The 21,791-nt window shown below is 38.3% G+C and overlaps 1 protein-coding gene across 1 annotated transcript in view; it reads right to left on the reverse strand.

Annotated features, from left to right (window-relative positions):
• Plxdc2 (plexin domain containing 2) overlaps positions 1-21,791 on the reverse strand; it is a 436,538-nt gene that overhangs the window by 96,895 nt on the left and 317,852 nt on the right. Inside the window, exons 7-9 of the mRNA XM_055593812.1 lie at positions 15,049-15,148; positions 6,562-6,657; positions 6,257-6,338 (exon numbers count right to left, since the gene is read on the reverse strand). Coding sequence (XP_055449787.1) covers positions 6,257-6,338; positions 6,562-6,657; positions 15,049-15,148 — 278 coding nt within the window. The remainder of the gene's footprint in view (positions 1-6,256; positions 6,339-6,561; positions 6,658-15,048; positions 15,149-21,791) is intronic.

Genomic DNA, 21,791 nt, shown 5'->3' on the forward strand with positions numbered 1-21,791 from the left:
AAGTTACAGACATTGTCTTGCCTCATCCCGTGACCTAGAGACTCAACAGCAGATATTGTGGCAAGGGTCCCAGAAACCTTCTCAGAAAGTATGTGTGCTCTCTGTCTCTTCCTTTTCACTATCACTCACTCCACAAACCTATGAGAAACAGTCTTTGTGAGCGTCAAGAGATACACTTGTAGAATATAATAAAATCACCCCTCTCCTCTTTCTTAGGTTTTAAAACCCAAAGGCCTTCTGTTAGTGTGAGAATAAGACCACCTCTCTACCAAGCACTCCTTCTGATCTCCCATGACTCCACTTTCTCTATAAACCTAGCTTACAATACTGTCCCTCATGCAGCTTCATTTCCTCAACAGTCAAGTTGGTACCCAGTGTAGACCCATGTGAGTGCACTCTTTAAGGTAGACATGGTGTCTACACTGCTGCACCTGGCTCTTGTCAAAGCTCAGACAAGTAGATTATTACTTCTAGAAGTCCTTCCTGGCCAGCTAGTCAATGCAACTACCACCTTTTTCAAATCCAGGAGAGAACTTCTCACCATCTGAGGCCCATGCAAGTAATAATTTATTTACTTTCTAGTTTACTAACTTAAACTCCTAGCTCTACAAGCGCTGTGCTCAATACCTGACTATTGTAATTTCCCAGTCTTTAATCAGCAAATGTAACAGGTATGCTGTTAAATAAGCAATACTTAATAGCCAAGTATATTTTAATTGAATGTCCACTTTTGGAAAAGGATGACTGAACAGAACAATGTCTCTTGGAGGTACAAGGAGAGGGACAGGTCAGGGTCACCAATAGAAAAGGATCACGTTTACTCTCATGCAGCATCTAGTTTAAAACACACACAATATATACATATATACAGTATATAATATATAAATAGGAAGCATATGTGTGACATATTGACGTTGACACACATATATGAATGTTATATGACATGAGAGAAAATATCTGTTTGGGGAGGAAGGAGATTGGCACATGGAATAAGAAGGTAAATTTGAGGAAATGACAATGATCTATTTGTACAAGAAGATGCTAATGAAACTGTTATTTTATAGAGCTCATTTTAAAAATCAAATAAAAATATCCTGGCACTACATGAACTCAGTGGCTGGCTCTTTGATCACCTCCCCATGAGGGAAGCAGCCTTACCAGACCACAGAGGAAGACAGTGCAGCCAGTCCTGATGAGACTTGATGGAAGGGGAGGAGGACCTCCCCTATCAGTAGACTTGGGAGGGGTATGGGAGGAGATGAGAGATGGAGGGCAGGATTGGGAGGGGACAAGGTAGGGGGTTACAGCTGGGTTACAAAGTGAATAAATTGTAACAAATTAGTGTGACCTGGAGATGACAGGAACTCCACAAGGACCAAATATATCTGGGCACAGGGGTCTTTTATGAGACTGTATCTCCAGCCAAGGTCTGTATATGGACATAACCTAGAACTCCTGCTCAGATGTAGCTCATGGTAGCTCAGTATCCAAGTGGGTTCCCTAGTAAGGGGGAAAGGGACAATTTCTGACATGAACTCAATGGCTGGCTCTTTGACCTCCTTCCCCTCCCCGAGGAGCAGCCTTGCTAGGCCACAGAGGAGGACATGGCAGGCAGTCCTGAAGAAACCTGATAAGCTAGGGTCAGATGGAAGGGGAGGAGGACCTCCTCTATCAGTGGACTTGGAAAGGGGCAGGGAGGAGATGAGGGAGGGAGGGTGGGATTAGAAGAGAATGAGGGAGCGGGCTACAGCTGGGATGTAAAGTTAATAAACTGTAACTAATATTTAAAAAAATTAAAAATTAAATATTAAAAATCAAATATAATTAAGCCAGTAAAACTGTTTTTATTAAAATGTTTTATATATCTGCTAACAATGCCTTCTTTGTTTTTCTTACTATATCTCTCAGTAGTACTAATTCTAGTCACTCTACATTTATTTGCTCAAAGATTACTTCACCATACCAAACACATAAATTCTGTTAATGAATTGAATCTCTCTCTCTCTCCCTTTCTCCTCCACTCCTTTTTCCTCCTCCCTCCCTCCCTCCAGGCCTACATTCCCCTATCCTTTTCTTTCCAGCTGTCCAGCTCAATGAATGATCTTGGATAGTAACTTCAGCAGAGACTTTATTCTTGAATGTATGATAATATATGCTAAAATTAAAATGATTAATTCAAGTTCTCTCAACACATTCCTACCTAGAAAACCATGGGCTAAGTTCTTTCAAAATCAGATCTCCTCATGTGTGCCTGTAATGCACATCTTCTTAGACCTTGGGCCAGCAATGCACACTTCTTGCTTCCCAAACCCGGGAATAATAGAAATAAACAAAGACAGTAAAATTATCTTTTTGGTGTTGTTGTTGGTGTCGAGGAAGTTCTGTTGGAGAGTTGAGTAACTACTAACAACTAACAATCAGTCTAGTCTAAATGAGTATATGCAAGAAAGAATGTTGGAATAAAAAATTGGCAATATTCGTGCTACTTAATCTAACATGTCTCCTGTTTTGCTATTTTTTTTTTCATAAAAGCAGCAAAGTCTGGGGAAATAATGCTAGATAGCAAAGCAAAGTCTGGAAGCTTACAGGTCTAAGGAGAAATTAGTAAAATACAGGGGGAAATTAACTCCAATATAAGTGCAATGAGCCATAGTTACACCAATTAATGAAACAAATTTTGGAATGTATATAACTGGGTTGCTCAAAGATAAAACTGAATCTGTGTTCCCTATTCCACAGAACAATAGCCAGTAACATGTGAAAACACATGCTTGTGCTGGTAGCAGTCAGCAGTGAATCCTATGAATCACTACCAGTCACATTTACTATGCTGTTAATAAAGTAATCTGCTGGAGCCTTATGCATATTGTGACTCTTCTCTATATTTTGGCCCTGCCAGTTAAAAAAAAAATTACTATTTTTCTTGCAGCATCAATGATGTACAAGTTTAAAATTATCTTGCTTAATACATTCACCTGTCAGATGCCAGCAGACCAGGTGAGCTACTAAGACCCAAAACTGGATGTCACAGATTGAAATTCAGTGTCCAAACTTAACCCTTACCAGATGGAAGCCAAGAGGAAGTAACTTAGCCAAGCACCTGCGCTTCCTTTGCCAATACACTCTTCTGAAAATATGCTCTTAAATATGATATCCATAAACTTTTCAGCATGCTACCTGGCTGATAAATCTCTCAACAAAATAGAAATTCTATCAGTATAATCAGATTTCAACTTGCAGGCATGCTTTGGCTAAAAACATTGCTTTCTTATATTTTTGGTTGTGAGCCTAGACTTTAAGGGCTGAACAAATTCTTTCCTGGGGGAAAGAGGAAGATGATGCAGCCAGCCTTGATGAGACCTGATAAAGTAGGGTCAGATAGAAGGGGAGGAGGTCCTCCCCCATCAGAGGACTAGGGAAAGGGCAGTGTGTGGGAGTGGGAGGAGACAAGAGAGGGGGCTGCAGCAGGGATACAAAGTGAATAAATTGTAATAAATAAATAAATAAATGAATAAATAAATAAATAATTAAAAAAATTGAAAATAGAACTATCACAAGCCAGTTGTAGCACTCTTAACCATACTACCAGGGGATGGTGCATCCTAATGTGTATACAGATGTACAATTATTGTTGGTTTCATGATTTACAACAGCAAGAAAATAGAGCTATCCAATATGTCCATTAAGAAATAAATATATAATGGAAACATGAAAAAATATTGCTTTCTTCAATGTTAGAATGCATATTTCTACAAAATGTACATATTTTCAAAACTGCTTAGCATTAGGTATGTTTCTAGGTGAGTCTTCAAAATGTTCACTTTCTTTAACAGTTTTTTTTTTTTTCAGGCAGCAATTCTAATTATCCAAGACTCATCCATGTCTGTCATCATACTATGTGGAAAATTGAGGCAGGAGCATGAAGTGTTCAAGGCTACCCAAACAAAACCATCATATGCTGCTAAGGGTCATCAGCGTGTACTGGTTTTCCTCAGAATTTCTGGCGTTAGCACTGGAGAGTCTCCTGTCCTAGGTAACCTATACCTGATTTCTTCATCCAAACACTAATCATAACATATCAATAATTAATATGATATCAAGGTATTCCCAGATACCAGTGAGAAAGGGAGATATACATGCCCTTTGCTTTTAGTGTGCCTGCAAAGGATTTGAACAAAGGAGCCTATGAGCCTTACCCTAACGGTAATGGCTTGGTATGGTAGTCAACGAACTTGATCTTGAAGTAGCTATGAAGATAGCTGACGATACCTTTCATTCAATTCCTTTTAGCATTTTTCACTTCAGATGTCAGTGTCTAAATAGATTTTGAATGATTCCTGATATGCATGTGATCTTTACAAAATCTTAGTAAATACATATATAACCACCAATCCTTGATTCACTGCCCTTCTGCCCACTCTGAGTATAAAACACAGTTAAAAGCTGCTTTGAAAAACGCTAACTGCCTGCTTTCCTTCTCCTTGTTTGAAGTCCATTTCCCAATGGAAATGGTGGCACAGCACGGTCACTTGAAAGCGAAACTAAGGCTCTCACGAGGGACTGCAAGGGCTGCAATACTGCAGCGGCCACTTCCACGTCAGTCAGCTAAAGATGTTCCCTGTTTTCATGAAAGAAATGCGCATTCTGTCTTTGCTCCTTCAGTAACGTTCACCACGTCCTTCGACACGCTTCAAGCATGACAGAAACGCTGCAGCAGGTACATGAGGAGGCAGTGTATGTCCTCTAAGGTGGCAAGGCACTGAGGATGCCTAGCTGGAGGGAGAAGATGACAGTTTATAGATTCCAAATGATGGAGACCGGAACTCTGTGTGAGTGCAGGGATCCTGTTCACGTTCTTCATTGCTGTGCTTCAAGCCTTGGACATATGTTGAGCACAATGGTTGAACAAACAACAGTCACTGACAAAGTGACTTCTTAGGAGTCATGTGTTAAATCTTCCACAGCCATGTGCCCTGTGAGGGATGCTCTCAGTTCGCATTTGGCTGGATTTGGAATCAACTAAGAGACACACCTCCAGGCTGGTCAGAGAGGGTATTCCCAGAACAAGAGGGACAATGACTCTTCTCCAGAGTGTGTAGCATTTAGGGTCCTATTAAAACCATGGTTGCTTGCCTGCTTAACTTCGGGTACTATGGTGAGGTATAGATCCCCTTGTTACTTCTGTTGTAACCATCAAACCCAAGCTTCTTTTTCCTTCCATCATAAATAACGAGCAGCTGCTCTCCAGGAGTTTTCTAGACCTTCAGAATCATACTGGGATTACGGGAACATTCAGCTTTGTGGGCATAGACCTACTGGACTATCAGCCCATTTATCTTAGACAGCCACAGCTGAACTACCTAGATTATACTGTGTAAGTACACTTAATAGTTTTCCACTTTACTTATTCTGTTCTTCTAAAGATCCTTAACTAATGCATTTTGCATTCCCAGAAGCAGCACATATTCACTGAGCTGATCCCCCTTGAGTCAGCTCACCTTCACTAATTTATTCACTATTTTTGGTGGAAGTGTGTCCATCCATCATCTTGAGGAACAGCAATCTGCTCTTACTGTCATATTTCTCTCACACTCTTCAGTTTATGTAAAACTCCCGAGACTCAACAATCTACTTTATCACTGAAGGAAACCAGTATATATTTTTGACACGAGTAAACTGGGCATCTTAAGTCCCTAAGTCAACTGCAGTACAAGGCCACATACACGTTCCTATCATAGGAAGGTCAGGGAATATCACCCTCAGCCTGCATCAGTAAAGTTGACTGATGGCCTTTCAGCTACTGGATAGGAAAAACTTAAGAATGTGCATTTGATTACTGCAATATACCCCTGCTGTGGAAAACGTCGTTCATGCTGTGCTTTCTGTAGAGTAAGGGCTGAAATTATCCATCCGAGACTCAGCACCTACATCATGATGTATGTTAAGCCCTATAGAGAATTATAAATATATGACTTATTCTGGCCTTACAGACTTTGGAGGTTCTTAGTCATTTTAAGTAGCTGACAAAAGAATATATTGAAATCTCCTTTTCCAGTATATTGGTTTTCCACTTCATTCTAACTATACCTATATGTTATATGTTCACATCTAACGTATATATGCACACACACGTATGTATTCACACCAATGCAACCAATGCATACATGATCTATACACCTGACAAAACTTATAACTCAGTGGGCATAGAAACAAGTCTTTTTAATAAAACTATAATGTCTATAAATTATTCTTTTACCTTTGAAGTTTACTACACCAACTGCAGTTGAAGCCAATCTGAGAGGATACACAAGGGCCACAACCATTGAACTGGAGACATGCTAAGAAACAGGAGAGAACAGACTCATCAGCACTAATTGACTGTAGGAAGGGGAGAGACTGCTTATCCCAAGCAAACATCACCACCCACCTTGTACACAGCCAGGGTCAGGCTACTCACGCTTGACAAGCACGATTAGATCTGAACACTGAACACAATGTATTAAACAAATTGATGTCAATATGAAAGTATTTTTTCCATCTCACTATCTTCAATTAACTTACTGGGAAGTGGAGTCATCTCCACAGCTGAGATGTTGGTAATTTTTGACATCTGTAGTTCTACTCGGTGATATTCATAAATTGTTCTTCTTCGCACATCTATAAAAATAACAAGTAAAGAAAAATCAGCTTTGAATATTTCTCCAGTTATAAACAAGAGCACATGAAACAATAGACATAGAAGTCCTGACTGTGCCTGAAAAAGCCGTGTAGCTTTATTCTGGGAGAAACTGCCATCTTACCACTGTGATTCTACGCGTCAAATCCCTCAAACTTGGGAAATCTATCAAGGGTCCTCTGTGGTTGTGCATGTGTTACAGTGAGTTAGAGGCCTGCTAACTCAGGGAAGTGTGTTAAATCTCAATCTGAACTTCCACATCACTGAAAATAGAACATGCCTGGTTATATATGTACATGATATGGGGATTTAACTTTGTAGCTATCAGTCTCTTCACTGGATAGGCTTTAGCTTGAAGTTGTCTTATGTGCAAAAGTATATAATTTTGTGTTCATTGTGTCATTCACTGGAAAGCTCTTCAAGTTCATGAGACTGTAAACAATGTTTAAAGAAACCAACTAATATTATTTTTGTCTCATTGAAATAATCATATATTCTCCTTAATCATTAATAATTAAGAAGGGTAAACTTCCTCAGTCATTAGAAAAAATAATGATTTCCTGATAAGAGTTTCCTTGAAATAAGGAACCAGAGCATCTTCTTTTGTCTTTAACTTTTGAAGAAAAGAAAATTACTGTTCATTATTTCCTTTCATCTTGGTAGAGAATAAGTTCCTAGTATATTTCTTTTCTGTCTGTTTTGCACAGTTTAGTTTCTAGAAGTAAATAAAAAACAAGGTCTTTTAGTACAATTATTAGGATGAAGGTTCTAAGGTCTTTTCAGCAAAGTTTGGAAAATTGGCCATCATCTTAGCTGATTTTTACCATATTAGCACACTGTTCATGCCATATTATACTTGGAAAACCTCAGCTAGTAGCAATAAGTTAGGAAGCCCTGAGGATTAGTTGTTGACAGGGTTTATACAGTAGAGGGAAGGAGAAACCATTTTCTATGCTGCTTCAATTGCCTGCCTAGTGTACCAACTATTGGGAGGAGATGAATTTAACAAGGCTAAACTTAATGAGAATCATTTTGTTTGGTGACCCGCCAGTCTGACAGCTTCCAAATGGTTGCTTCTGTCATATTTCAGAGACAACTTTGTTAAAAAACAAGTCATTAGGAATTTATTCACTGGTTGGCCCTGCCAAACCTGGAAGCTTTTGTATGACTTCAGAAATGTATTTAGCTCATGTGTCTACAAGAAAATGAGCCACAATAATAAATGACAAATAATAAACAATAAATAATAAACAAATGATTATTACTTCAATTACTTTTCTGTAACTTAAAAACTTAAAAAAAGATTGACTACAACATTTGTAAATGGATGACTTTTACAAATTAGAAAACAAAATAAAATAAGCCTTCATAGAGTAACACTCAGAGAAAATACAGTCCAGTGATCAAGATATTCTGGTGATATGAATCAATGTTCAAATGTTGAACTGTTGGTTTGAGAACATCTGATCACCAACCTGGTAGGGACAGTATGTTCATTCACACTGAAACTCTAAGAATCCTATCCTTCTCTATATCCACACTCAGTGGTCTAACTTGATTCTGCTTCTTTTCTTGCCTGCCTTAAAGGCAAATATTCATGACATAAGATAATGATAATTTCCTGCATTGTCCTATCCTTATATTTATTAAATATCCTAGTCCTTTGGATGGTCAGACACATGTTTGCTACCATTTCCTTATTTGGTTGTCCATGCTTAATGGCTGGCTCCAAATGATCATATCCTATTTGTTTTCTAGTCTAAATTGATCCCAGCTCTCAGGACCAGCTAACCAGTATCTTTAAAGTAAACAGTAGCTCATGTACATCACAAGATTCATTCTCAGCATGAAGACCCAGGGAAAGTAAATAAAAATTTAAAGAAAAACAGGATGCTATTACAACTGTTACAAGCTCCATACCCAAAGATATGGTAAAGGACTTAGCTTGTTGGAGTTGCAAAACAAAGCATATAGAAAGAAACATTTTAATGTGCTAGCTATAAACTTTTTCTTTTCTAATTCTGTTGCAATTCTAGAAAGCATCAGTCACGCAGCATCCCTATGAAAAAGTAACCACACCTTTTCCCAGTCCTTTCCCCGTCCAGCCCCCAGATGCTCAAACATGCTTCATTTCCTGACTCCCTTCAGGAATCATCCACCGGAGAATTAGAACTGAGGTTGTGAGCGGAAGGCAGCACGGAGTCCTCACAGCTAACATGGCTCTTTGGGCCCTAGAGAAGTACATCTCCCTGTTCCCATGGTTAGGAAAAGATTGTGTAATAACCATTTGAAACTTCATTAAATCTTATGTCATTAAATCTCATGCTATTCATTATATTTTTTTTCTTTCAGAGAGGGGGAAAATAAGGGAGGTGACGTTTTCGTTAATTGAAAATTGGCAGAATGGAATATGATTTCTTCACATTTAGAATCAAGTGTTGAACCAAACAAGCCCAGTCAAAAAAGTGGAGAGCATTTGGGCTCAATAATTTAGATGTCTGGCCTTTACCACAGTGGTACAAACTGCACTGACAAGGAAGTTTCCGATATTAATATTCAGTTGGGAAAATTAATATGCCAGCATGTTTATAAATGCAAGTTAACCGGAACTGGTTAAAATTACAATGTTCCCTGTGTAGCGGGTAGGTATAAAGAAAACAGGTATTTGCTATGGGATAGGCAAGGGAAGCAATTAATAAAGACGATATAAATTTGAGGCAAATACAAAGTAGGAAAGTAAAAAAGATGTGGTATCAAGTTATAATTAAAAAAAAAAAAACAAACTCAGTTCTCATTGGTTATCAAATTTCAGCAAACGACTGGCTTTGAAGACTGTCCTGAGCACGTGCCACGCTTTATGGAGTAAGACGACTACTGGAAAGGGTCTGCGAAGACGAGCTCATCGTTCACTGGTTGAGTGCTATAAAAGCACTTTACGCTGACTGGGGCTCACTTACCTCAATTACTCCTGTCCTAATGGGCCTCCTCGCAAGTGCTCACTGAACAAATGAATGCTCAAATGTCTTGCATATTAATCTTGTGTTAAAGTTCTTTCTGTGGTGCTTAGGATTTTATATTAGACACAACATAAATTGGCTACTTTGAATAAATCAAGAAACAATTTAAATAAATAGAAGCTTGGTTTTTCTTGACATAAGTGGGCACTTATGAAAAGTCAATGAATGCACAAAATTTAAATGAAATAACTTAACCACAGTTCCTGAGGGAGAGCATTCCTGCTCATAGCATCCCAAGAAAAATTCTCAAATGTGTTAAATTTTATAAATCAGTGGTTTCTAATCTCCAAAGACTCCTGAGTTTTATTTTTTATTATTATTATTAGTTTTTTTCACCTCAGTGGGTTGGGGGATTGGTTAGTGCATGAGCACTTGCTCAATTCACAAATGATACGTTTGAATCCTCACCACTCAGGAAAGGCTGGACAAGGCTGCTAGCCAGCCTTTGCAGGGAGTGTGCACACAGGCAAATCCCTGAGCTGCTGGCTAACAAGCCTGTAGGAAGTGCAAAACTTCTGGTTCAGTGACAGACTCTCCTTCAAGGAAATAAGGCAGAGAGTGACAAAGGAAGACACACAGGATCTCTGTTCTGGTCTCTGAATAGGCACACAGGGATGTGCCACTAGCTCACTTTCCTGCCGTAGACACAGACTGAAACACACACACAGACACAGAATGGGCCATTTAGTTGTATAGTCAATGGTATGGGCTTCAAGGAACCATACAGTTCTTTGAGCATCTGCAGTGTCACAGTCAGCCACAAAGAGGTGTCAGGTGATCCTCACCAGGAGCCTACACACACACACACAGACACACAGACACACACACACACAGACACACACAGACACACACACACACACACACGTGTGGTGCTCTCTCTCTTTCTCTCTCACACAGAAACACCACCACCACCTAAAGACATTTCAAAAAACTCATCAATACCAACCAAAGAAAGAACATCAATAATGTATGAATTTAAATAAAATATCATTTTGCACAATGCCCTTTAGTAAGAGGGTATTTTATAAAAGAGAGCTTGCTTTTGTATTTATCTTTTCATTGAGCGTTTGGTAAGCTACTGAAGTCCTGAGAATCAAAGTAGCTAATGAAATGGTGTTGCAAAGGGAAGCAATTTTACATTCGGCAGAATGAATAATTTTGAAGGGCTTTGCACTTGGACAGAATAGAGATCAGCTTACACCATTCACTGGAGATTTATAGACTCATCTGGCCTAAATGAATGCAAAGACTGATGACTCTGATATAATAAACTAGGCTCTTCTGGAAGCACTTGAAATGTGTTCTTTGAAATAATTTAGAAGAAAAAATTAAATTATAATTTGTGTTTTAATGATTTTAATATTACATTAGAAGTTACAACTGTTAAATTACAATGATTTTCCCTTCTAGCAAATGAAAAGTATAAATTAATATTATTAAAATTATAATTATTAAATTATTATTATCAAAATTTACTTTTGAACAAGTACACCTATACTTGAACATTCAACATTAATCATATTTAATTCATAAGTGATTAAGATTAATTAATTATAATTTAAAATTCAGTGCCTATGGTTAAGCAGCCACAGTAGAAGTGTATGTTTGTCACATTTAGATAGTCCAGAACCTGATGAACGAAACAGAAAACATTTTTGATCAGTGTGCTGTTATAAAGCTAAAGCTATTTTTAATATTAAATAAACAAAACTCTGTTTATGCTTACTAAGGTTGTTTTAGTCTCATTCTTAGTAATCTTGACTAAATCCTTGGAAATGATCTTATGTTTACAAACTTGGGAAAACAGTGAACCTGTGTCAAAACTTGTGCCAATGTCTTCCAGAGTTCAAACACAAGTTAGGAACTTTGAGACATTTTGCTATACGAATTATTAAAGCTTTTTTTTTTCTGAACACGACCCAGTGTCTTTATTGAGCAGTGCAGTATAGTGACAGAGCAAAGTCACAGTGTAGCTTGAGCAAGGCCAACACATTTGGCATAGGAATTGCTGACGAGAAAGAGTTTATGTCATGAAACTACCACATAACTTTGTTGGTGAGAAGCATAGTTTGAACTATTCAAGGGGATTTGTAAACTGTCCATCTCATGACTTGTGGTAGAAAACTTTAGGTTAGCTCAGCATCTGTGCAGCTAAGTTTCTTTTGCTAAAATTTTGTTTGTGTGTTAAAATAACTTTTTCATTATTAAGTTACACAGTTTTAAGTTCCTTTGTTTTTGTTTTGTTTTTCAAAAACCCACATAGCACTGTGAATATTCTACTTCTGCTCAGGAAATGCATTCTTTGTTGAGCTCAGAGGGCAGAGAGGCAGTAAGGCTGGATGAAGATCAGCACCCAGAAGTTAAAACTGAAATTCACAGTACTAAGTTGGAGGAGAGAGAAGCAAACAAATGTTATTGGCAAGTGTTAATATGAGAAGCAACATCTACAACCAATCACTAAAGAGAAAGTTAACGTAATTATTGAATGAAAGAAGCTATCCCTTACTTCATATATAGTAATCATTACTTTCAAAATAAACTCAGTGAGAAAAGAGGTAACAAAATTCAATTATATGGGTTATTCTATATTCTCATAGTAAAAGGTCTATATTTTTCTCTTTAAGTTGATCGTTAAATGGAAGTATGTGTTCCTTCTTACAGGCGCCCATGAGATACACTGGTGTACTCTATAACTTGGGAGCAAATTCTTAAAGAGGTTAACATTTTATTGCTGCTGGGATGATTTTGAAGTAGATCACATCAGTTCCAGCTGTCTTCTTTCAGTATGGATTCATCATCAGGACGGGAGCATTAGAGACTCCATTTCTTTTTTCTTTTTTTCTTTTTTTTATTATTAGTTACATTTTATTAACTCTGTATCCCAGCTGTATCCTGCTCACTCATTCCCTCCCAAACCCTCCCTCCCTCATCTCCTCTCTGCCCCTTTCCAAGTCCACTGATTGGGGAGGACCTCCTCCCCTTTCATCTGACGCCTGTTTTATCAGGTATTTTCAGGACTGGCTGCAAAGTCCTCCTCTGTGGTCTAGCAGGACTGCTCCTCCCTTGGAGGGTGGGGAGGTCAAAAAGCCTGCCATTGAGTTCCTGTCAGAAATAGTCCCTGCTTCCCTTACTAGGGAAACCAATTGGTTACTGAGCTACCACAGGCTTCCTCCGAGCAGAGGTTCTAGGTTATATCCATACATGGTCCTTGGTGGAGTGTCAGTCTCAGAAAAGATCCTTGTGCCCAGATATATTTGGTCCTTGTGGAGCTCCTCTTTCCATGTCATACTAACTCCCCTTCTTTCATATGATTCCCTGCACTCTGCTGAAGGTTTGGTTATGAGTGTTAGTATCTGCTTTGATACACTGCTAGGCAGAGTCTTTCAGAGGCCCTCTGCAGTAGGCTCCTGTCCTGTTACTTGTTTTCTCCTACATCCAATGCACATCCCATTTGTCTTTCAAAGTGAGGATTGATCATCTTACCCTGGGTCCTCTTTCTTGTTTATCTTCTTTAGGTGTATAGATTTCATTATGTTTATCATATTTTATAGGTCTAAAAAAGTGAGTATATACCATGTGTGTCTTTCTCCTTCTGGGATACCTCACTCAGAATGATCTTTTCTAGATCCCACCATTTGCTTGCAAATTTCATGATTTCCTCGTTTTTGATTGCTCCATTTCTTCTTGGCTAATTTTTTTTTTTTTTTCTGGAGAGTGAATAGTAAGGTCAGCAAGAGCTGTGGATGCGATTCCAACCATGCATTTTACAGAACACAAAATTTATTTTGTTCTTTGGTGGGTTTAGTGTCTATAAAACATGTCTCAGAACAGAAGCAAGGGATAAAGTGTGTTTTGAGCAAGTGGCATGTACACCATCTTCCACAAATGGAAGGAAAAAAACCCCAAATAAACCAAAGCCTGCATTTCCTTTTATTTCTTGTTGAATAACTGACTCAAGTCATGCCTGATTAAACTCCCCTGAAAAGAAAAATGTTGGAACGTTCCTCCTCAAACAGAAGCTGACCTTGGCTCTCCTGGGCTTTGCCTCTTAAGAGTTCTGTCAGGCGGCCTCTATGCAGCCTCACACACACTAATGTATCTTTGCTTTGTTCTCAGCACAATTAAGTTTCTGAAAAATCTCCCTTGATTTAAACATTTCCTTGACTATTACCTATTGCAATCTCTGTGATAACAAGGAGAAACCCGATGGAGGGTACAAATGTTCTTCACCAAGTAGAACTGTCACTTATCATAAACGCCATCCTATGCCAAGAGAGCCCTTGGCAGTCAGCAGCCACACCCTTGCTTTGGAAAGCTTCATTTACTTCTTGCAATTGAGAGATGACATAATCAAACAGAATCATCTCAAATCCATCCCAAGCAGTTTAGGTATGTGATAGACTGTCTACCCCTAATGAAATAAAGGAAGAACTTGAAAATGGGAAAGTACATGATCCACTCTCTAAATGTATTGGTTTAAGTAAATATATTTAAGGGAGCAAACAAACACTCAGGATTAGCACCCTGAAGGATTTGTCAGGATTACTTTGGCAGTAAAGTAGAGGATGCTTAAAACAGTCAGAAGGTGGCCAGAACCTCACAGAATACAGCCAGTACTTGAACATTCTCTTCTCTTTCTTCCTTTGATTCTGTGACAAATGCAGGGCCCTTGGCACATGCTAAGCACATGCTCTCCTTCTAAGTAAAGTCACAGCAACATTATGCTCTTCAGAATCCATGAGCAACTAGGCAAATGATGAATGTTTTTTTTTAACTCTACAAATTACAAACATCAACAAAAATAATATAAACAAAAGCGAGAGACAAGTCTTCCTTGGTAGATACAGTTACATCTACATTTTTATTAGCTTAAATTCCCTGGTTTGATCAAATGTGTCAAATATAAAATGACATAACCTTTTTTTCCTCATAAAATTATTTAAAATTAATAAGCATGAAAAGTTTTAGGGCTATCAACTAAATGATTTGTCACTGTTTATAAGCATTTTGTCTTTATTGTTGTTATTAGAGACCTCTCTGCCTGCTTATGAGATGGTGCTTTACCCAATCAAGTCACGGAGCCACCTGCTTTCTGCCTAACTGAGCATATATGCCAAAGAGCATCAAAACAGCCACAGTCAAATGTCCTTGGATAGGCGTTGTTTTTTCTCTTCCCCCAAGTTTATCAATTCAGAAGTAATGTAGTTGGACAAACCCAACATGAGTCATTAACGTAAATCACATAATAGAATTAACAAGCAGCAGTTAGCTTCTGCAGTTCACCTGTTTGAGGTCAATATCCTTAGAACTGACCCTCATAGAAGATCAATTTTTAATTACTCTTCTTCTACCTACTGGGGATTTGCTGGATCCTGTGGACAACGACAAATGCATCAGACAATCCGACTTTCACTGGATGGTTGGTGGAACTTATCTGTGTGACCAAGACAGGGATCTAGAAAAGAACAACAGATTTCTGTGTATTAGATAAGAACGGCACTCAGGGAGAAGTGTTCATGCTCAATGAATAAAATCAAATAACAGAGACGAGAGGCTAGAGAACAAACACGGAAAATCTCACAAAGTAGATGACAATGTCTCAAATCACATCAGGTTCTTGCTACCTATGAGATAAAGTAACAAGGTATCCTCTAGTCATATGTTTGACAATTTGATCATGATAGAAATAAATTCTTGGAAATATAATTGATGTTAGGAGCTATGGAATTATCACACACACAAGCAAACCAAGGCACTAGCTTTGGCTATAATTTCCTTAACAGGAATTCTTCTTTTATGGTTTGCTTTCATACATAATTTTATGGAGTTTTAAAAACTTCTATTTATAAATGGTCCTATAATGGTCCTATGTTCTGTTCTGTTTTGTTTTAAGAATGTTTGATCTGATGTTACTGTATTAGCCATAGTCAATAGCATAACAATATGAAGAAAGGAAGCTGAATTGGAGGAAAGATACAATGGAGACAGTTTTCTTACTTGTCCCCATGACATCCTGAAATTGTAAAATGCTATTTTGTTGATCTTGACAGGTAATATATTTCTGAACTTCGTGGAATCATTTGGAAATCATGACTGGAAATGACATTTCCCCTGTTTATATGTGTTTTAGTCATATTCTTCCATCCTTTATGTGATGGTCGAGAGCTGGAAATTTTGCAGCAGCATTCCCCACTTATAGCGAAATAAAGTGATGTATTTTATTTTTATATTTCTATAAAATATAATACATATAATATATATTTATATATTTTATTTTCTGACTTGGATATCTAAGTGCTCGGTGTTAACATATCACTTCCCTTTTTTGTGGGCATTTCTACAGTTTGGATGTTATGTGTCCCCTAAAGGACTATGTGTCACAGGCTGGGGACCAGGGTAGTACTATCGGGAAATAACACTGAGAAGTGATAAAGCCTAATGTGATACTGTTAGGTAACTGTGGCTTGCAGTTTGAGGAGACTGTGACATATTTCTTTCCTTTTACTATATGGCTAATAAGGAGCTGTTTGGCTCTGCCATGGGTTCCCCAGCACTGCCATATTTCTACTTCAGAAATCCAAGGCAAAGATTTTATATAATTCTGGAACAGAACGAGTAATATGGGACTGAGGACATAGGTAACTGCTTAAGTGATTACCTAGCATGCATGGAGCCCTTCCAAGGTTCAGTCCTTAGCACAAATAAAGGCCATAGTAGCTCATGCCTGTAATCCAGCACTGGGGAGGTGGAGGCAAGAGGCTTAGAAGTTAAAGTTTATTTGGAGGTTATGAGTTTGAAGGCATCTGGGACTACAGAAAACAATCTCAAAAATATAATCTCTAAAACAAGGAGTCAAAATAACCCATTTTTCTTTGTAGGTTAATCATGTTAGGTGTCTTGTTTTAGTGACAAAAAGTTGACCAACATATGAGTTATATTAGTACCCCATGTTATACTTCAGGTGATGAAGTTCCAACATAATGCTACTGGTATTTAAGATAGACACAGAAGTTACTGAAGAAACAAAAAAGATGGAAAAGCATACTAGTAACACCTCCCTACAAAACTACATTTTAAAAAAGAGTTTAGAATAAATGTTAAAGCTTCATTCATGGCATTGGTCATCTGTTTCCATCCCCTAAAGCTGAGTAAAGGGATGCATTAGCAGACAATTCTGAGGTGTTCACACACTTAATTCCTCTCCAGTTTTCAGTATGAAACTTACATTACCATGAACTGAGCGAGCGGCTTCATTGTAACATATATTGTGCATAAACAGCAGAACATGTTTGCTGGCTCATGTGTCTTAGCTCCTGCATTTTTCAGCAATTTATCTCCAGGTTATACACTTCAATTTTTTTTCTTTTTAATTTTTGCCAATCTCTTCCAATTCCAAAGCTTCTTTCATTTTAAATTTGTTTTCTCCTCCTCTTTCCTTTTTTTGTACTTTCTTCCTTTATATCTTTGTCTCCAGGTCTACCTTCTCCTTCAATACCTTTGCCTGTGGTAGATTAATTATACTCAAATCAAGTCTTCTATCCATATTCTTTGCTTTCTGACTTTGTATCAGCTTCTTACTCTAACTATGGGGCAAACACGAAGCAAAAGGCGGTAGTAGACATTTTAGTTCCTTTCTTGGTCCTTATTACTGTCTGGAAACATTATAGTGTTCATTTATGATGTACGTAAGATACAAGAAGGTTTGTTTGTTTGTTTCCCAGAAAAGTTTATCCTTGACTAGCCAGCTGCTGGTCACTCTTCCAGCTGACATACAAGGAATAAGATATAATGACACATTTAAGATGAGCGTGGCCCAACCTTTCTCCAACAAGGAGGAGATTTGAAGAAGTTGTCGGTAATAAGATCAAAAATTAAAGGAAAGAAAAGAGCCTGGCATGTGGAACAGTTCGTTGTAGAGAGTCCAGCAAATGTAAAGGGCTTGAGTGAGTTGGTTTTGATGTTTTTGGTTAATAAAGGGTTACCTTTACTGCTGTTGTAGAGAAAGGAAGCAGGGGTGGGCACCTGAGAGGGGTAAACACAAGGGGATACTTGTCCCTTGGAAACTATGGCTTTGGCAATAGGTTATATTTCAAAAAGTTCAGGAACATTTAGCCTGACATGGTGGTGTATATTTGTAATTCCTGCCTTAGAGAGGTAAAGGTAGGAGGTGTGAGAGTTCAAGACTAGCTTGGATGACATAAAATGACCTTGAAATAAAGCAAAGCAGAACCAAACAAAACCCACCTCCCTAAACCAGTCCAACTGCAAAAACAAAAATAGAGATGAGAAAATTTGGAGAGCTTTACACAGGAGAAAATTTCTTCACATTTGTAAACTGAAATGGAAGCACAGTGCCTGTTATGGAAATCAAAGACTGTCCAGGACAAAAGCAGACAAAAAAGCTCATTATGAGGTCATCACAGTTGTCTAAGAGAACAAATGATGGCTGGCCCACACTAGGTTAGGGTTGTCATAAAATGAGTCCTTGATGAATGGTATCCATGCCACTGTCATGACAGACTTCACAAGGGGACTGACAGACGTGAGATTAACATTGGCACCAGGAGTTTGATGTTAATGGCAAGAAATCCAGAGTTTTGTGTTTCATGAGGTATGTATGCTGTTCAGATTCAGGGAGGTGGTCACGCCACAGCATATAAGAAGGGTGCCTTCTGCAGAAAACACTGGCAGCTATAAAGAGCAGGAAAAATAGGTATGGGGGTGGAGGAGATGGAGAGAAATGGGCAAGGGACAGTCAGTTTATGGCACTGCCAATGACGTTCTGTGATCTCCTTTAGGGTGTCACAGGTTCCAAGAGTAAGATGCTAAGAGTCATTGCCTTCTGATGCTTTGTCTTGATTAGACACTAAAAAAAAAAAAAAAAAAAAAAAAAGGTAATGGAGCTTTCAATTTTCTACATTTTCCTAGAAGTCACCAAACCTTTTGATAAAGTAATTACTGCCCAGGTTTTGAAAAGCTGCCTTTGCCAATTGAATTAAATATCTAATAGCTTCAGAGATGAATGAAGAAAAGGTGAAACTATGCAGTCTTTTTCAAGTGTTTCATACTGACATAAATCTGTGTCTATCTGGCCAGTATTCCCTTAGCCTCATTTCTTTTTCTTCTTGGGGTGTTTTTTTCACTTCTAAATTCCAAAGACAATGGCGTTGACTATTGTCAAAGAATATGGTTGAGCTCATTGACAGCAAAAAAAATAGGGTGTAGGTTTCCTCGTTATTTTACCGATATAAAATTGGTGAACACACTCAGATGGGGTATGTGTGTGTGTGTAACTGTTTATTATTGTACACATTTTAAAGTAAATGTCTTATTGTCATGATATTCTGCAACCTACACCTAAAATATCAACTCTCTAAGTCAGTAAACCACAACAAAATAATTTTCCAAAATTCTGAAATTATTTGAAAATGTAAGGAAAGTTGTATTATTTTTTATTTTTATTATTTTTATTACAATTTATTCACTTTGTATCCCAGCTGTAGCCCCTTCCCTTATTCCCTCCCAGACCCTCCCTCCATCCCTCTTCTCCTCCCATGCCCCTTCCCCAGTCCACTGATAGGGGAGGTCCTCTTCCCTTTTCATCTGATCCTAGCCTATCAGGTCTCACCAGGACTGGCTGCATTGTCTTCCTCCATGGCCTGTTAAGGCTGCTCTCCACCTCAGGGAGAGGTGATCAAAGAGCCAGCCACTGAGTTCATGTCAGAGACAGCCCCTGTTCCCCTTACTAGACACTAAGTTCCCCAATTTAGACACTGAGCTGCCATGGGCTACATCTGTGCAGGGGTTCTAGGTTATATCCATGAATGGTCCTTGTTTGGAGTATCAGTCTCAGAAAAGACCCCTGTGCCCATAGTTCTTGGTTCTGTTGTTCTCCTTGTAGAGCTCCTGTTCCTCCAGGTCTTTCTATCTACTGCTTTTTTCATAAAATTCCCTGTACTCTGCCCAAAGTTTGGTTATGAATCTCAGCATCTACTTTGATACCTTGCTGGGTAGATTCTTTCAGAGGCCCTCTGTGGTAGGCTCCTGTTCTGTTCCCTCTTTTCTCCCTCTTCCTATGTCTATCCGGTTTACCTTTCTGAGTGAGGATTTATCATCTTACTCAGGGTCCTCCTTCTTGCTTAGCTTCCTTAGGTGTACAGATTTTAGTGTGTTTATCCTATATTATATGTCTAATAGCCACTAATAAGTGAGTATGTTCCATGTGTGTCTTTCTGCTTCTAGGATACCTCACCCAGGATGAACTTTTCTAGTTCCCACCATTTGCCTGCAAATTTCATGATTTCCTTGTTTTTAGTTGCTGAGTAGTATTCCATTGTATAAATGTACCACCATTTTTGGTACATTTTGGTACACCATCCATTCCTCAACTGAGGAACATCTAGGTTGTTTCTAGCTTCTGGCTATTACGAATAAACCTGCTACAAACATGGTTGAACAAATGTCCTTGTGTACTTGAGAAAATTTTGGGTATATGCCTAGGAGTGGTATAGCTGGGTCTTGAGGTAGCACTATTCCTAATTGTTGGAGAAAGCGCCAGATTGATTTCCAAAAGTGGTTGTATAAGTTTACATTCCCACCAGCAATGGAGGAGGGTTCCCTTTTCTCCACATCCTCTTCAGCATGTTTGGTCACTTGAGTTTTTGATCTTAGCCATTCTCGTGGGTGTGAGGTGGAATCTCAGGGTCGTTTTGATTTACATTTCCCTGAAGATTAAGGATGTTGTGCAAAGACTCTAACATAAAACCACACACTAAACCTGTTAGAAGAAAAAAAATGGAGAAGAGCCTTGAACTCATTGGCACAGGAGACAACTTACTGAACAGAACACCAAAGCGCAGGCTCAAAGATCAACAATCAATAAATGAGACCTCATGAAACCGAAAAGCTTCTGTAAAGCAAAGGACACTGTCATCAGAACATAGGAACTGTCATCAGCCTATAGATTGGTAAAGGATCTTCAACAACCTTCTATCTGACAGAGGGTTAATATCCAGTATATATAAAGAACTCAAGAAGTTAAACAGCAACAAATCAAGTAATCCAATTTTAAAATGGGGTACAGAGCTAAATAGAGAATTCTCAATAGAGGAATATCGAATGACAGAGAAACACTTAAAGAAATGCTCAGCATCTTTAGTCATCACAGAAAGAAAAGCTGTATTCTTAACCCTTTGTATATACAAACTTTTAATGATCCTCAGAGTATCTCCTGGGCCAGTCACATTTGGGTGGCAGCAAGATACTATGAAATCTTAACCTGAAGTATTTTTTCTCAAAAATATGTCTCCACTCTCTTCATGAATCTCTAACAGTTGTTATTTAATGATTGAGATTAACTGAATTGGAGATGGGCCTTTGTGTGATGTGAAGTGCAAATTCCTGAGAATCGGTTTTGTGAGGACATAATTCCATACAATAGACAGAAAGGAAGCCTTATTGCCATTCAATAAGGTATCCATTTTGGCTCATCCAAGCATTCATAAATCCTCTTTCTTTTCAATAGATTTAATTACTTTCACCATTTGACAAATTACAAAGGGTTTATTATTTGATACAAGGTTTTCTTTTGGGACAAGTTAAAAAGAGAAACAGGAATGGCCGAATCCAGACAGAATTACAACAGGAAACTTAGGAGTGAGCAATTCTGGGACAGAATATCCTGGCCTTAGGAAAATGATTCAAATACAAAATCTGTTTTATTTTCCACATTATAATGTCATTCTTCTGGACACAAAAGCCCCACTCTGTCCTCACAACCTGAGCTTTTATCAAAGGTCTCAGAATTGAGGAGATAACACAGGCTTCTAGAATCAGAGGTCATGGAATTTTATTTTTCTTGTTCTTTGTTCTGTCCAGCAAGGCTCACTTAATAGATTCATTTGTTTCCATAATGGATGCTGCTATCTGTCTAATGGGCTGCACAGTATCTCAGCCAGAGCTGAACTGTAGAGTGTGTGTTCTGAAGGGTGACTATCAGAGCTGGAAAGAGTTGCTGGAAACTCAATCTTGTCCATTTGCTAATCAGCAATAGGGTGTCTAGTCATTTAATATTAGAAACAACAACAAAAAGGCCCACA

This window comes from Psammomys obesus, unplaced genomic scaffold, assembly GCF_907164565.1.
Source record: "Psammomys obesus unplaced genomic scaffold, mPsaObe1.curated_primary_1811, whole genome shotgun sequence".
Lineage (NCBI taxonomy): Eukaryota > Metazoa > Chordata > Mammalia > Rodentia > Muridae > Psammomys > Psammomys obesus.